The 17,688-nt window shown below is 38.5% G+C and overlaps 1 protein-coding gene across 3 annotated transcripts in view; it reads right to left on the bottom strand.

Annotated features, from left to right (window-relative positions):
- SEMA3D (semaphorin 3D) overlaps positions 1-17,688 on the bottom strand; it is a 144,076-nt gene that overhangs the window by 11,902 nt on the left and 114,486 nt on the right. For all 3 annotated transcript variants that reach the window (XM_048958908.1, XM_048958899.1, XM_048958914.1), the window contains exons 12-17: positions 14,941-15,163; positions 11,596-11,684; positions 9,863-9,904; positions 8,525-8,682; positions 6,407-6,471; positions 4,168-4,307 (exon numbers count right to left, since the gene is read on the bottom strand). In XM_048958908.1, coding sequence (XP_048814865.1) covers positions 4,168-4,307; positions 6,407-6,471; positions 8,525-8,682; positions 9,863-9,904; positions 11,596-11,684; positions 14,941-15,163 — 717 coding nt within the window. The remainder of the gene's footprint in view (positions 1-4,167; positions 4,308-6,406; positions 6,472-8,524; positions 8,683-9,862; positions 9,905-11,595; positions 11,685-14,940; positions 15,164-17,688) is intronic.

Genomic DNA, 17,688 nt, shown 5'->3' with positions numbered 1-17,688 from the left:
ATAGGAATTCCAGGAAAAATAAATAAATATCAGAATTTAAGCTTCAGGAAACTACAGCACTTTAAGACATTATGAATAAATGGCATTCCCACTTTTTTTTTTTTTTTTTTTTTTTTATGAACTCCAGTTGCCAAAATACTCTCCTTCATCTCAGTGACTAACCTTGCAAGCACAGGAACAAACATGATCAATTGCGTGAGTAGCACTAAACACAAAAGCACTAGATATTTGACTCCTGACCTTAAAACAGCCCCAGACTACAGGGAAATGTACTCCCACTGGCAGCAAAATGACCTGGTGACAGCTCCTGTACCACAGGAGATCCTGTCCCTCCCCACAGGTTGCTGTGGCTGGAAGTCACACTCTGAACCATGACCCACAGGGTGAAATGTCAGAGACATCCTGCTGGGCCCAGTGCTTCCCATCTAGTCTGGATTTTGCCCTTTTCCTTCCCTCAGGAAGCTGTAGTACATGTCAGGGGTAGCGCGTAGCTGTCTATTTGCAAAGCAAGGCTTAAAGACTTGCTGAGACATTGCAGTTACAGCCCTGGAACTAAAAGTCCATAACCTAAGTTCCAGGTGCACAGAGTCATTTGCAAAGCATGGTATCGTCATCACAATAAGTTACACGCTAAGACACGCATTGAAATAATGCACAGTGTTATTTGAGAAATCTGCTGCAGGAAGGGAGAGAGAGCAGAAAATATAATTGTAATGGGAAAAGTTACGGCGAGGCATTGGCTGAGCAAAGATCAAGCTACACGTTAAATATGACTACCCTGTTGTTGTTACATATGTTATTTCAGTCAAACTGAAGTATTTTTTGTAAAGAAAGTAAATTACTATGACTATCTTTGAATTTTCCAGGAAGTCTCCAAATTAAGTTCTAATACCAATGAGCTCATTTCCACTGATAAGCTAGATTTCAAATTAGAAAAACTGAAAACCTTAATTTAAAGATGCCCAAATTAAAAAGGGCTTAACATTTTAACCTGCAAATGCTCTTACTGCTTCCAACAGACTTCTTAGCATTTCTACAGATTGGGTCTTTTATTTAGACAGCCATCTCTGAAATTAGGAATTCAACTTGGGTACATGCATTTGAAAACATTACATTCATAGATGAATATATTTACTTAAAAATATATCTATTTTTTTCTTCTAAAAATGAAATGTCTCAACATGGTGATTTGAAGTGTACAAGTTGAGTTTGCTCAGGATTAGTTCCTCTGGCAAAAATTAAGCAAAAGTAATGGCTGTACACTGTCTTTAAGTGATCTGATTCTGTAATTGTCAATGTGTACATATGCATTTATGCAAGCTGTAGTCTTCAAAGACTGCAGAAAAAAATAAATAAATAAATAAATAAATAAATATACATATATATATATATATAAATAAACTAACAAAACCACCCCAAGGAGTTCCGGAACATGTGCTCCAACTTTTATTTTATCAAAGCCTGATCACAGAAACACTGCTATGGCTTTAGGGACAATATGTGGTAAAAAGCTATTTGCCTACTGTTAGCATTTATAATGTAGAAAATCTGTCTGCAGATTTCTTCTTCAAATTTTCTTCTAAATTTGCCTCAAAGGTTAATCTAGCCTTTTAGCAAAGCTTTACTTTTCTCATACAAACAGATGTCAGACTGTTTACACTGAGCAAGCCCAGTAAACATTGCTGTGGAAGGCTGCTAATGTGCAAAGATGTATGCTGTGTGCTTGCTGGAGAACCAAATGCCATCACACATATGCACACATTCCCATACTCCCTCTCTAGGTCACATCCTTGGCAAGTTGGGCACTTCTGCAGCATTGGAATTTCACTGTCTGACTTAGAAGTATTTGGAGAAATGTGGGAAGTAGGGGTACAAGCATTGTCACAACAAACATTTTAGAAATAGGAACAGTGGCAAAAAATGATATAGCCTTAAACTAAGCTATGTTATTTAGGCTTATAGCCTGCTATAACTTTGTTCAGAAGTCAGTTTGACCTGAAGTTTGCTCTACAATCATACAAAAGAGAATGAATGATAACATGAACTCAGCTTCCTGACTTTCAGGTGCATACCTGACCCCGTCATTTAGGAGAAAATCAACTGATCTTTTTTTTCCTAAATTGACATGGGTAAAAGTCAGAAGCAGATCTTTGTAAGAGGCTTTCACATCTTCAAAGTACTTCTTCTTGTGATTTAGAAATATTACATTCTTCACAAAGACTTTTTCAAGCAAAGTTTGTAGCTCTGAGAACACATGCTATAGACATAATACATTACTTCAAAAACTTGGTATAGTCTCCGCAGAAATTGACATAACTTACTGTTCAGAATAACAATAATATATACATATATACAGAGTACCTCCTTAAATACATTTTAAAATGAGTCTTCAACACATGGTTAGAATTAAGCAAATACTTTACTCATTTCTCTGATCAAATATGTAATTTCATTTGCAAACGTCTGCCTTAGGGAAGTTGAGCACTGAATCTTCTTACAAGACACTTAAAGGTAAATCAATTAAAGCACAAACCATGAATGCCCATAGCTCTTTAAAGACTGATACACTTCTAGCTGGGTTTTCACTTCAACCATCTGTGGCTGAGCATGGTTGGCCTGCTGATCAAAAGACCACAATTTCTTTCCAAGTGTGGAGAGTAATGCAGGTTAGAGATGGTATTTCAAACCAGTAATGTCCTTCCTTTGATATTCAGTGCATTTTGTGGGAAGCATGTGTCTGCAAATTAATGAGATACTTATTCTCAATAGAGAAAAGAATCTTTGCCAATCCAAATCATGAGTAATAGAAGGGGTGCAAACTGAAAGCACTGCTGCATCATAGTCAACACACAGCCTTGTGTTTTGTGACTCACTTGGAGACAAATAGAGGTGCCTTATATCCCCACACTCTTGCAACCTGGGCCAAGTCTCCACTTTGAGGCGGCCTCCTCTCTGGACACTTCCATGCTGCGGGCAATGCGTAGGGATAATGACATTGAGTCAGCTCTCACCTAGAGGGGATGCTTCCACCAGAACCTATTCTCACCTGCATCTCCCCAGCTTTCTACACTCAGAAAACCTCATGGGACACGTTATCACTAAGAGTGGAATACTGGTTGTGTGTTTGATAGTTCCTCTCATTTAAACTAATTTTGTCTCAGATGAACATTTAACGGAAAAGTGTGTCTAATACCCAGGAGGAGCTCATTTGAAAGGGCAGTTCTTTTCCCATCTCCTTCCCTGTTGCCATGGTTGCAATCATAGCAGTATTTGGCCTCAGTCACAAAAACATTCATGTACGAGAAAGGCTGTGAAGGTTTGAAATTTACTCAAACCCAGTCCAGATCAGTCCCAGCCTGTTGACCTTTTGGGCATGTAGGAGGGCCCCTTTGTCATTAGCTCAGAAAAGAATCTTCAGAACGTTGTTCAAAGGGCCAAGGAGGGACTTGGAGGTTTTTCCAGGACTTCTCCACCAGTGAGGACTCCAAAACTGCCTCCTGCAGGAGTTAAGGGCCATCACAAATCTCACTGATTTCTACTTTGGGTGGAAGGTTCAGTTTTTTAACTTGACATCTCTGCTTCAGTACAGAGTACCATTCCAGAAAAATCTTCACACTCAACAAGAAAAAAAGGAACAACAAAAAAGCTCTTACTAACTGCACAATGTATCCCTTCTCAGGGGAGACAGCAAGCCATACAAGGAAATTCTTAGCTGCAGTGCTTAACACTGTAAGGGAAAGCAGGCAGACACTAAATGGAATAGAGATTTAATTAAAGCAGAGGGCTTTGCACATACTTTTACCTGTTGAAGTAGTTGAGCTAATTACTGAACAAAAAGGCTTTATTTATTTTTAGTACTATCAGTGTTGTTTTTTACCACTGATAAAAGCCTGATTACTCTCTTTTCTTTCTCTCTTTCTTTCTTTCTTTCTTTCTTTAATGGAAGGAGCATGGAAGTAAAAATAAGCATCTAAATCTGCTTATGATCCAGTGCAAATGGCTTTTCTCTTCCCCACTGCATGCCCCAAATGGTGATACCAGAATGCTATGTGATACCTAAAGTGAGGCAAGGAAAAGTAAAACATCAGCTAATTCCAGTAACTCCTGCCTTTCAATGCTCAGCTGAATTCTCTATAGAGGAAACTTGCCTTGATGACTATAACTTACCTCTTCTCGATGCTCTTCTCCAGTGCGTTGAATATACCACCTAATAGAGGCTTGCTGGGACTTAGGAATACATTCCAGAAAAGTTGAATTAAATTCAATGCCAAAAATCACCTTTTCATCAGCAGTTTCATGACTAATGCCTGGAAAGCAAACATGGTACAGGAGATTAACCCTGACCTGGTTTTTAAAGCAATGGGAAAATAGCCTGATTCAGAACAGATGCTATAAGAGTGAGTGAATTATAAAAAAGCAAAAGGAAACTTAACTTTTAGCTTAAACTATAACTACGAGGATTTAGAGGCAGCTGCTAACCTTACTCCAGTGCAACTGTTTTTTAAGGAGGTCAATAAAATCTGTATCATGAACTTGCTCCATTGTAAAGTGGAGGCTTTCACATTTGAGAAATTTAAAATCTGACCTGTATTTTTCCTTTATGTAATGCAACTAGTAAACCTGAGAGAGACCTGGAGCAACTGCTAAAGGTAGATTGTAAGGTCTGGTTTGTTCCTCCTAAACGCTTTAAAGGAATTGCAGGGTTAAAGTCAAGTTTGCCTCTCTTCAGCATAGTTTGAAATTCCACGTTAACATGTTTCAGACCAAACTGAAGTACACAAGCAGATCTGCATTCTTTCTTGACAGTTGGTAGACCTGAGCATTTCTAATCTCTGCAAGTCCATCTCTCTTTCCTTATTCATGTCTTATCTGCCTTATCATCAGACAAAAGCTGTTTCTTACACCCTGCAAATAACACAGAGGAAGGTGAAAGCAGTAGTGTCTCCTAAATCAAAAGTTATCTCAACAGTAAAATGGATACAGTTTTGGATTGTTTTTTATTTTTTTTCTATATAGTAAAAACATGTATGAGTGCTACAGAAATTCAAGCTCTCTGCATTAAATGCTTTTCTTTCATTTCACTGTGCCACAGAGATTTCTGTAGAGCCAAATAATTTCATGCAGCCAATGCAGTCTCTGGGACAGAATCTTATACAGTGGAGAACTGAATTTAAGTAGGTTTTTGGGCCATAATGTTAATTACCACAAACAGCATAAATAAGCCAAGAGCCTGAAGTGGCACAGGTCAACTTTATGGTTTTATGGCACACAGGAGTTGTCCCCAGCTGGGTAAAATTTCTGTTGGGTTTGCTATATCATGGCAAAGGATTAATACCAATTTACACGCAAAGGCATTTTACATTGTCTAGGAAAATTGTCTCTTCCAGTATCTCATTATCCTTCCAGGAAATTATGACATTGTCAGCCGTTCCTACTAGCATTTCTGTAACCTTGAACTTTGCACAATCTCAGATACCTGTATTTCTAAAGCAGAAAGTGAAGAAATTCTGGCCTTTGGGAATGAACAGGAGTTTTGCCATTTACTTTAATGGAAATGAGGCTTTTTTTACTATGTCTGCATGTACAGTCAGAGTACTCTATACTGTGCAGCAGAGTTAGGCTTTGATCCTGTGGTGAGCAGCTCTGATTTCTGCAGGGGCTCATGCCGAGATCTGCGGCAGACATCCAGCACCACCACAGCATGAAAGTCACCAGAGATCAATAGAAAGTGGTGGCTTTTCTCAAATCAAAATTTGAGCACAACGATACTATCAATACTGTTTTGACTGGGTTGTTCACTTTAATAAGTGACTGTGAGAGCTCCAGACAAACCCAAACTTGGTTTTGAATGCTTTTCATTTATTTTACGCTGCCACAGAGATTGCTGCATAACCTCAGGATTTCATACTGACAGTGCACACAGCAAGGGAACTGCTGCAGCTGCCAAAGGAGCAAGCCAGACTCCTTGGCATCCGAAAAGAGGGTGTGGGAAAAGGAGGGGGGAGCTGACAGGAGGGAGTGTATGCTCTTGTTAATAACAGGAGTACTTAAGCAGCAGCGGAGAGAGGAAGTGGCTGCTTTGGCAGCCGGAGTTGGGTCTTGGGACTTGCATCCATGTGGGTAAAGGGGAAAAAAAAGTGTGTTCTGCTGTCATACCTGAGGGTTTCCCTGTGAGATCCCCCCTATTTCAGTATTAACAGAAGTGCTGGTGGCTGCTCAGGGTGATGTGTATGACATTTTTCTTTCCCTGGCTGGGTGCTGGAGATGGTGGCCCACAGGGGATCCATGGGTACTGGCCTGATCTGGCTCTCCCCTAACTATCCTGGCTCTAGGAGTTTAAGTGTGGGTTGAGAAAGGTATCTGAAGCACAGTGAAGACAGCTATTTTAATGATCCAAAATACTCACTGTCTTCCACATCCCAGCACTGTGCGACAGGGTCTCCATATTTGACATCTTGCCTTCTTGCTCTCCTATGGGAAAAGCATGAAAACTTGTAACACTTCAGGCATAATTGCTGGAATTCAACAGCAAAATACAGAGGAGTTCAGCAGATGTGGAGGCGCATTGCTCCCACCCTACAGCTGCCAATTACAGTCTAACTAAAACCAGCTTCACCCTCAAAGCGGCATGTGGCCTAGAGAGATTTGTACAATTGACATCAAGAGAAAGGGCCTGTGATTTGGGAAAACCACTGGGAGGGAAAAGGGAGAAAAAAAAACAAAAGAGAGAAAAAAGTCTTCCTAGAATAAATAATGTGCCATATAGTGAGAGGAAAAACCTGCTTTAAGAGTCTTACTAAACTTGCTCTAAGACACTACTCCAGATATGGGTGTCCTGGTGGGTGGACAGTATTGTAAATGTCTGGAAAAATCTTTCATGCTCCATGGCATGAAAAAGATCTAAGCTCCAGCAGGTCATAATAAAACTTGTGCCCAGCATCAGCTCAAGAACATACTGGCCAGTAAATCAACCACTAAAATGAAGGTAGAAAACTTATTTTTTACTTTGGTAACTAACTAACTAACTAACTAACTAAATAAATAAATAAATAAATAACCCAAGAGTTATAAACATAAGTTTTTAATTTTTCAGTAGAACAATTGGAGACCCAGGGAGGAGCTCCCTTTCTCACGGTGACACTGAAGCAGGACCTCACATCTACAGTGCCTCAGCAGAATGGCTTCCCAAGACCAAGCTGTGGTAAAATCTGTAGGCATGATGGAAGCAAAGGCTGCTCAGTGGAAGACAAATATCCAACTGATCTGCTGGAGGATTCCCAAGGCTAGTTGCACATCCCTTGTTTTGAAGTCACAGACTTTTGGCCTACCCACCAAAGCCACCAAATGAACATCTGTTGAAAAGTGTGGACCATCAATCTCTGTGTCCCAGCCCACTTCAGGCTTCAGCAAGCTTCACGAGTGACTAATTTTGCAGTGAGCCTGAAAACTTGCTTTTCTCCTTTCATTTATGCTTATCTGAATTGAGTTTGCTTTGGCTTTGAGGGAAAACACATAAAGTTCCTTGACACCATGACACAATAACCCATGACTCATTAACTTCAATGCTTTGTCTAATTGTCAGGTTCCAGTGCTGTAGCCCCTGAGGAAGAAAGTCTCACTCCAGAACCTGAGCTCAGCCTGCAACCTTTGACCCTCTCTACAAGAATTACTATCAGGAAGGCTTCATGAAAAGAGGAATAAGGAGGCTGTGGACTCCAGTTTAATGAACCATCTCAGAACTCTGTCTAAATCAACTAAAATTCCAGCAGGCACATCCCAAGCTGAACCAACAGCTTAGGTACTGCACCACTGGAGCCTGCAGCATGCTCTTCTTCCATGCAGATCCATGCTGCTGCCCTAGATGATGTGGACAGAAAGTTCAGATATAGCTTCTGTCACTGTAAAAGCTACTCCTGGCATGGCCCAGTTGCACTGCTTATATCTCTGTCTCCCTCTCATGGCTCCGATCACAAATATGACTTGAGAGACTGAGCTGCTTTATTAGAGTTAGTTAAATCAGATAGGAAAAGTTTGTTTAGATCATGGAGCTAAATGCATTTATTTTACTGAGTTGACTGCACTTCATTAATGATCACTCTAGAATACTAGACTGATAGTAAGGCAAACTGCTTTATAAATACAGTTGTGCACTGTGCAAAAAGCAAAAGTTTAAGAGAGGTTCTCATGTCTCTCTTCCACTGTCACAACTTGGTACTTGACCTGAGTATCTCATGCATTAAAGCATTCAGTATAAAAAAGGGAAGTGTTGGATTTATTATCTTAGTTGAAGAAGTCAAGTCACTGCCATACACACTTAAACAATGCTATGTTGTTTTCACATCTCTTCGAGCAGAAAATGTGAAACATGGCCAGAGTTTGATCAAATTTTAAGGCCAATGACATGGTGGGTTAAAGTAGTTAAAAGAAAAAACTTAATTACAAAAAGTGGTACATTCTTACTGCGAACCTCTACAATTCTTGCAAGCAACAAGATCTTTTACAGCATGTGGTAGTTTTTTCTTACCTTTTAGAAGTGGGGGCGTATCTGGAACAGGAGTTTCCATCCCAGGCACAGTATGGGTCTCTGGCAAGGCAGCAGTCTGCACAAGCCTTCCCATACGTGTGACATCTGTGCAGAGAGAGCTGAACCAATCCATCCCTGGAACCAATGTACAATTGTTGCTGCAAATCAGGCAAAGCAAATGAATTAGGATCGTTCTCCAAGTAGCCCGGTTCTTCTTCAGTACCACACTTGCAGACTTTCAGCCTTGCCGCAGATTTTTTAAAAAGAGAATTTCTCCTGCACTGTAAACTGTTTCTCAGGGCTCGGTGTGAACTGGGCAGTCCCCAGCAAACCCTAACGACAAAGGCACTGCTGTCTTGGAATGACATCAGCACTCAACACCCTTACACTTTTGGCTTTGTGCTGTGTCAAAAGTAAAACCACAGAAGCAGTGCATGGTGAGAGGGGCTTATAAACATGTTTTTTTTAAAAAAGGGGCTGGCTAGCCATGATGTTATGAATCCGGGAAGGAGATGACTGTATGTGAATAAAATATCATCTTCCACTTCTGATGCTTAGGTAGTACGGGGACAATATTATTCACCTCTTCCCGGTGTGTGAGTGGATAGCTAATTGAGACAAGGGTGGTCCAAGTGCTTATTGCTGAGCCAGAGCTGGCTCATGCTATACTTCCAGCTGGCTTGCCACCTTTTTTTCAGGGAAGACAGGACCCAGCTGTTCTCTGCATGCCTGCATGGCAAAATACCTCCTGTATTTGGCACACAGTGCCAAAGCCACCTCTGTGGATGCCTCCCAAGCTTACACAGAGCCATCTCAGGGCTTGGAGCTGCCCTGAAACCCTTTCCCATAGGGAGGGTCCCAGCTGGGACTGGACCCACCAGGAGGGACCACCCTGATTCAGATTTAGAGGGGGGCCTGTTCGCAGGCTTTGCGCATACAATGTTAAGTAGAATGAGGCCCTGAGCTCTCTTGACTGCTAATACATAAAAATAACAACAATAATACTTCTAATAATTTATTGCTAGACTGTAAAGAGACAAGTATTTCTAGTGTTCAGAAAACAAATGTGCAGTGAGTTCATTCACAAATCCCACAACCATATGACTAAAGATTTGTTTCCATGAATAATTACCAGCTTGGGTACACAAATTACTGTTTGTAAGCAAATGGGAATTAGGCAGGGAAACAAGCTCTAACATGTCCCCTTCTTTCCAGACAAGTTTTAAGAGTTACCCATGGAAAGTTTGGCCAATAAGTAACAGAGGACACCTAAAAAATAACAAGATTACTGTTAAGTGTATCATATATCCTGCAGTAATTAAATGCGTTTGTGATTACCTGCTTCTGAGAAATCTCCATGGTTGAGATAAAAGAAGGGTGCTGAAAAACAAATTAGGAAAGTACATTAGTTCACACCTTCCTTATTGTTAATAAAATGAGAACAGAACTTAACATTTCTGAAAGGTATATAAAACTGAGATTGATTTACTTGGATTAAACAAATACTAAAGCAAAAAACAAAATAAACAACAAACTCATTCATGCCTCCAGGAATGCCTCCCATAATTTTTTTGTCTTTAATTCTTAGAATTTGCAACCTACCCAACCTACTGACAGGCAACAAGCCCTTGCATCAACTTAAACACTACTTGAAAGATTTTGATGGCATTTAAAGGATCTGTACACACATCCTCTGCACCAGGATGCATTTCACTTCCATAAAAGTGAATGTTTTGCCAGTGACTGATGTAAGAACAGGACAAAGCTCAGAGTATTATCTATCTCCTAATAGAGGATGATTAATCTAAGCCTATTGTTTAACACTAATGTGGTTCTAGGAAATAAGAGATGTTTTTTCAGCCCCTCATCCCCTTCAATTTTCTGGATTCAAAAATATAGAGGGACCATAAATGTTACCAATAAAAATGTGAAGGAATGTCTGCTGAGTAGAAAAAATAATATTTTTTTTCTTTTTCTTTTTTTTTAATATTATATGGTACATTTGCCCTTGATGTTGTGTTTTAAAAATGCACCAAATAGGCATGCATACTGAATGTCCTGATTCCTTGGCCTGCCATTAAGTAATCTTGGTATTTTCAGAGCAAAATCTATAATTGGTGTCCAGTACATTTAGAAGAAGGCATCCTTCTTCTCCAAAGAGAACATTTAAATCAAAAATTCATCATACTCATGACATATCAAAAGGCACTGTAAAAATATTTTTTTAAAGATCGTGTCCTCATGGCTGGAAAACACTGTCTCAAATTCATTTATTCAGCATGGGAATAAACTCTTACAATGACCTTGTAGAGCACATAGGAGAGAGAATGCAAAGCAATGTAAGAATACAAAGAACAAAGAAGTTGTTTCCAAATGGAAAAGAAAATCAGTTGGGAAGACACATATCTCAATTTTTCTACTGTTATGATATGTATGTGTAAGCTTCCCCACAAGCAATGAGGTCAATGAGAAATTATGCTTATGCAGCAGAAAGGAAGTTTGGATTTTTCACAAATTCTCTTTATGAAGAAGTCATTGGCATTAGCAGGGCTCTAGTGACTTTTCTTCACTGTCATTCAGTCAGAATAACCAAATCAAAATGATCAAAAGTGCTAAGTCAGCCAGCATCAAAGGATTAAAACACATTGATAATCAAACTTAGTTTGATTTATTTTCTTTTAGTTCTCAACTCTTAAAGTTGTTTATTTAAAATAATTTTTCTACATATGTGGGTTTTCTTGTTTGGTTGGTTTTTAAATTATAATTGCGTGAAGAATAATTCCAAGGCTGAGATAACAGGAATATCACCATTAAAAATAAAATAATTATAAGTAGGTCAGGCTCAAAATAGGATTGCAAAGTAGAACAAGATAGGAAAATTAAGACTTTCTATGAGGTTGAAAAATCTTGTTCTTTTGCTTCTGTTATTTTTTCTAATTGGCTTTCTTTATATCAAGGCATTTAAAAATTGACATACTGTCCTTCTGAAATCTTGAACTAGTTCCACTGAGCAAACAGCCATACAGATAAAGGCATTCTGAGTAATTGATGTAATGGCTGTTAATGCTTACCTTGAATATCTGTAGCTCTTCCAGGACCACCTCCTCCTTACTCCACTTCTCCTTAGTGATACTCACAGCTTTCAGTACTGTGCCTATGTCTGAAACAAACATTCACAACATTCACCATATGAAACACACTGTTATGTCTCAGCTACTTCATTTTTTACTTCATTTCACAGTTTGACTCAAACATTCAGAGTTGGACTCTGTGATCCACTTCAAGTTATTCTAGGATTCTATGAGTTTAGTCAACTTGTACGTAAAAAACAAACAAACTGACTTTGTAAACTTAGATCAAAAAGAAAAACAACATCAAAAACTGTGAGGAAGATAGAACTAATCCATCAAGGATGCAGCCTTCAAATGACGCCTACCCTTATATGCATCTGCTACTTTCTGCACAGCTTTATACAATATGTTTACTGCATGTCTGAGCCAATGCAACTGTGCATTGTTGTGCTTGGCATAGGTGGTCTAACTCTGCTGCTATACAAATATACATGCAAACACATTCATGATCTCAACTGGAATTTTCTGCATGTTTGCTTCAGCTGGAATTGTGGCCTATCTGACCCAGTCTAATCAGGATCAAATTTATTTTTAATAGAATTAATTTTCATCAGCATAGCTCCTTAATCAGAAATAGGTTTCATCTTAATATGGGAAAATAAGAAATATATATATTTTTTTCATTTTTCTTTTGATTTTAGGGAGATTTTTTGCATATCTCCATTCAATATTAACATTTTTAATTTAAACATTGTAGAATTCACTTCTTTGGCATTATCAGGATAATTTTTTGAATTTCATCTATTCATTAATTTCAACCTGCATTTGATGAAACATGGTGAATCTTTATTGGCTTTAATAATAATAATAATAAAAAAAAAAAAAAAAGAAAAAAAAAGAAAAAAAAAAGAAAAAAACAACACCAAAACCTTAAAAAGGGCTGAGGAAAGTGAGCTGGGTGCTGAAATGGTCAATGTGGAAGTGACATAGAACAGCTTAATCCTAAGCACTATCTCTAATACTGAAATGATGGAAACTAATACATTGTAATGCAAAGAGTGAGACTTTCATTTTTGGTTTTCCAAACTACAAGAGATCATATTGCCAATCAAAGTTAAAATTATTTCAGTTTGCCTTATATATTAGACATAGTTTTGTTTTGGATGTGATTACCAAAGCCTGTGTATATACAGAGCCCAGCAATATGGTTGCATGTGCAGAACTGCCTGTCTTCCTAAACTCTGCAATAATATGGTTGCGTACATTTGAACATGTAGTAAGTTTCTTTTTTAGCTGCTGCTAAACATCTTAGCTGTTATTTGATATATTTGTATTCAGTCTCTCTATATGATATTTGAAATTTTATCTTTGAGTCTAGATTTCATTTTTTTTTTTCAGTCAGACAAATTTAGAGGATAAAATGGAACAAAATATTGTGTTCCTGGAAAAGAAAACTCACTTTTGAGGAAGGCACTACAGATAAATAAGTGTCTGCATATCATAGAGTGCCATCTAGCGACTGCATGTTACACACTGGGACTTTCCAGTTACTGTGAAAAATTAGTTATCAGTGCTGGGTAGAGACAGGTACTTTGTCAGTATTTTGGTTGCTAGTCTCTTAATATAATGGTATTGCTTTGACAAACTTAATAGCAGAGAACAGAAAACATTTGAAAGCATCTCTGCAATCAATGAAGGAGTATCTCATGCTTTTTAACAAGTGAACACATCTTTTCTGATAGCTTACATTTTAAATTATTTTTCCTCCCTATTATCACCAAAATAAGTAAGCTTTAGTGGGTACTTTCAAATTCTGGGCATCTCACAGCTTGGGAATGGGTTCATTTTCCTTCTTCAATGGCCACATTAAAGACTGCATTCATAAAGCAGCAAGGATTTTCTGCAAATTTTATTCCTGACCTTCGCAGGCAGACTTGGAGTAGAGGCCACATTAATGTTCTATTCTACAGAACGGTGTTTTTCCATCTATGACTTCTGGGGATTGTAGGTTCTTTTTTTTTTTTTTTTTTTTTTTTTTTTTTGTAGGTTCTTCTTTTGGAAGATAGAGTTGTGAGGAGAATTGAGCTGAAATACCTAAATGCTTCAAGAGAGGCTCTCCCTGAGCTTGTGGGTGTGATGATGCAAGTAGGAAGGCTGAGATAGCACGCACTTTGTAAGAGGTGATGCCCTATGACAATACACTCCCTTTCCCAGATCACTTCAGAGTACCCATGGCTATCGAACTACACTCTGATATCAAATTTGCTCATAGGCCAGAAAACGTGCTCTATAATCCAACAGCACTGGGGTAGGATTCAAACAGAGATTTAGTTTCTCATTTCAGAAGCTCGCTCACTGCCCTAGTACAAATGTTTTCTTCTCCATGTACCTCTGTTTCATTTATTGTGAGGTAAGTATAATGGCAATGACCTCCTTAGTGAAGTATTTGGATCTAGTGGTGCAAAGTGCTTTATCAGAGCTATTACTATTTAGGGAACTTCAAACTATGGATTAAGAACATGAAATTTCAGTGGAATAAGACCAGGGATTATACTTCAGAAGTATTATGAATAGGTACATTAATAATTCTTAGCATATCATATATACTGTAAGATGATCCATTCAGTGATTTTAAATACTATGTTAAAACCAAACTTTTTTCTTTACAGCACATAGCTATAAGAAAATGTAAATATGTACACAATTATCCACAGGCAAACTGCAAGTCATGTTTCTTCCCTGACAGAGTAGTTTAGTCCCTCTCTGTTCAATCCTGGTCCTTTTATTTGGAGCTACTCATCTTGCTAAATAATATTCTTAAATACATTTAAGTTAAATCATTGCTCTAGGCTGCATGTGCAATCTTTCTTAGCTTTTCAGTGTCAGAAGATATTTAATGCTGATGCACCGTGACACTGTTGATAACAGAAATTAATCCTTGAGGTTATTAAGGTTATTTTTGTTCTTTTAATTGCCTACTGATGTGCTGCCAGTGGGAATTGGAGCTAGATCACCGTGTAACATAAAGAGCAGCACTGAACAGAACTCAGAGGGTAAGAAAATCTCGCTATTCTGACCCTTAACTGGGTTATCACCTTGGGGCCATGAGCCATTAAAATCTTAATTTTAGTCTTAATTTCAGTATAAATGTCTGAGACAACAAAGCAATCTAATTTTAGCAGTTTTATGAAGTCCCATCACACAAGCAAGGGCATCTAACTGCTTCCTGAAGCTGCAAGCTTAGGAAAAAGATGTTAATCAACAGGTTTACTCAGGACCAAATGGAGTAGAAGAACTTTTAGAGGAGGGAACCTGTGCAGAACAACAGTGGAATTCCTCTCCTACCTGTTCCTAGGAAAATAACGTCATATTGCCCATCCTCTGCCATGACATGATCCACCACAATCTGAGTCAGCCGATAGTCCACATTGATTCGCGTGAACACTGGTCCTCCCGTCAGCGGGTAAACGGATTTGTACATCAGGGGATGGCGCTTTATGAAGCTAATGACTTCATCGGGAAAATCTCTGGTAGATTTTATAAGTGGATCATAGGTTTTGCTTGGGCACTGAAAGAAAGAGACCAAGAAGTTGGGAAGAGTAGTAGGGAAGAAATACAACAAATCTGCAGTTTCTCTGTGTGTAGGAAAGCTGTCTATTCATTTTGAAATCTTGAGAGCTCTATCCAGCTCCTCAGAAACCCTGAAAAGCAGGACACTTCTCTAGATGCTTAAATAAGAGTGTAAGGTCAGTTGATTTTCATACAATACGATTTTGGTCACTGTAGACTTGCTTTTTTTATATGCCCAGTGACATCTAGTTGAAAGGAAATTTGACTTACAATTGAACAAGCTTAGTGTTTGAAAGTGTGAAAGCACACTGGGCAGCTCAGCATTTGCTTCTAGTCTGTGCTTCCCCAGTTCTTCAAAGGGCCATTTTCTTCCTCACTTCTCCTCTCTCTGTTCATTTTTCTCTCTCTCCAAAAGTGCTTTCCCTTCATCTTCATTTTCCTTAGTCCTGCTCCCACCTCTTCTCCATTCAAAACTACCTACAACTTGCTAATTTGTTTCAATTCACCCATTTTTACTGCTACTACTTACAAGTATGTACATTCAGTTTCTATTAGTTTTATGCCCACACCAAAACCTGCCTACAGTTAAATATATGCAAGCTTTGAAGAAAAACTCCTGCAGTTCTTTTGTTCTTTCTCTCAGACATTTTGATAGCATAAACTATAAGTTAGAGGGGAGATGGATTGCTTTTATAAGACAGTAAGGAAAAGAAGACTGCATAAAAGATGTTTAATGTTGGATAAAATACCAATATTTTATATTTCTACTACTAACAAGTCTACAAACACAAACTACTTAAAAACTATGTGTAATTTTTGAATTCTATCATCAAATGGCTTTTACAAGCACATACAAGGTATTTTCTATTTCTTCACCTACCAGTGTTCCTGGAGAGGTGAAGACATGCCTTAATACTCAAAACACTGTCTTCGGTAATAAGAATATTTATTACTAGCATTCAAGTACTACATCCACCCATGCACCCATGCATTTCAACCTTTTTTTCATCATATATTTGAGACAGCAAAATTCAATCATAAACAATCTAATAATATAAGAAAATAATGTTTTTTCTTTTAAAAAATAGGAACTATCTGTGTATAATAGCATAACAGATGCTATTGGTATAGACCGCTTTAGAAATTTGGTCTTCTTTGTAAGCTACAGACTCAATCTATATTCTTTCAGTAATCAGGTTTTCTGTGAGAACACTTGTAAAATCAACCGGATATCAGGTTGCTCAGTGTTTCTTCTCCACCAAAAGCAGCATTTGGTCACATGTACCTCATTTTTCAAAAGAATCACTATAAAGCAGAAAGCTTCTCATGATGAGATTGGTACATCTGCAAAGAATTTCACCTCTTCAATCCCTGCCCCACTCATGGGAGTATTATCACTTTGGATATTTTACAAGACAAGGAAATCAAATCTGGAGTGAAGAGAGAAATGAATGACCTAACACGCAGGCTAGCTCTCCAGTTCCAGACACAAATATCTGTGTGAGGTTAAATTTGCTGCGCTGAATAAAATAGTTTTACTCTGATCGATATAAAGGACTTTCAACAGCAAGTCTAGAGTGCCCTCCACTGGCTACCATGGGATAATCTTAAGTATTCAAAGTCCAGACTGTATTCACTGCTTGCTGCATTTCCTTCAACAAAATCAAAGAATATTTCATTTGTGCATAGAAAAAGAAGAGAAGAATCAGGTACAAAAATGAGAGAGAGAAGCATAAGCAAAATACTGCTGCCATCTCCCCTCTCTGGCGTGACTGGAGATGGGTGGCTGCTTCTGGTACTGAGACTGAGCATCTGCTTTGTGGGCTGGGAGCACACGTTCAACTAGCACCTAATTTCTCTTAGGAAATATTCCCAGAGCTACTGTTGAAGAAATCCACTTGCAAGTGCTTTAGCTTTGCTCCTTTTTCTAAACTAAAATACCTTGTATAAGGCTTGTAATCAAGCTTCTGGTGAACTGTAAATCCTACACCTCGTACTTATTTTTCTTATAATAAAGGCAGATTCTCTAGATGCCAGATGACCCCTGCAGCTCACTATTTCTCAGAAGTGACTTTTTTAACTCATTCACATAGCTGAAACCCTTGTGCAAACTCACTGCTGCAGCATCCTTTTCTATGGTTTTGAAAAAGGTAGTCTCCCCCTCTTTTTGGGTCCAGAATACTTCTACTCTGAGAAAACCCCTGAACACTTCCCCAGTCTCTCCCATTTACTGCTAGAGTTGGCTTCCAATTCTGTTAGACCCATACTGACTACCTAATCAATTCAGCTGTTTCTTTTGCATATATACACATTTTGTGCACCATTCTCACATTTACTGCTTGAAGACAACACATAAACCTGTCTCCCAGGTCACCTTCAAACTTCTTCCTACCATTTTTGGGGGAAGTAAAGCAAGCAACACTTAATTGCAAGGTCAATCATGCTCATGACGCACTATGTCTGCTTTCCTCTCCATGGCTGTCTGCATCCAGCACCTTACACTTTGTCTCTAATCTGAGTCTG

The sequence above is a fragment of the Lagopus muta genome, chromosome 1 (assembly GCF_023343835.1).
Source record: "Lagopus muta isolate bLagMut1 chromosome 1, bLagMut1 primary, whole genome shotgun sequence".
Classification (NCBI taxonomy): Eukaryota; Metazoa; Chordata; class Aves; order Galliformes; family Phasianidae; genus Lagopus; species Lagopus muta.
This window is presented reverse-complemented; position numbering and strand designations above follow the sequence as displayed.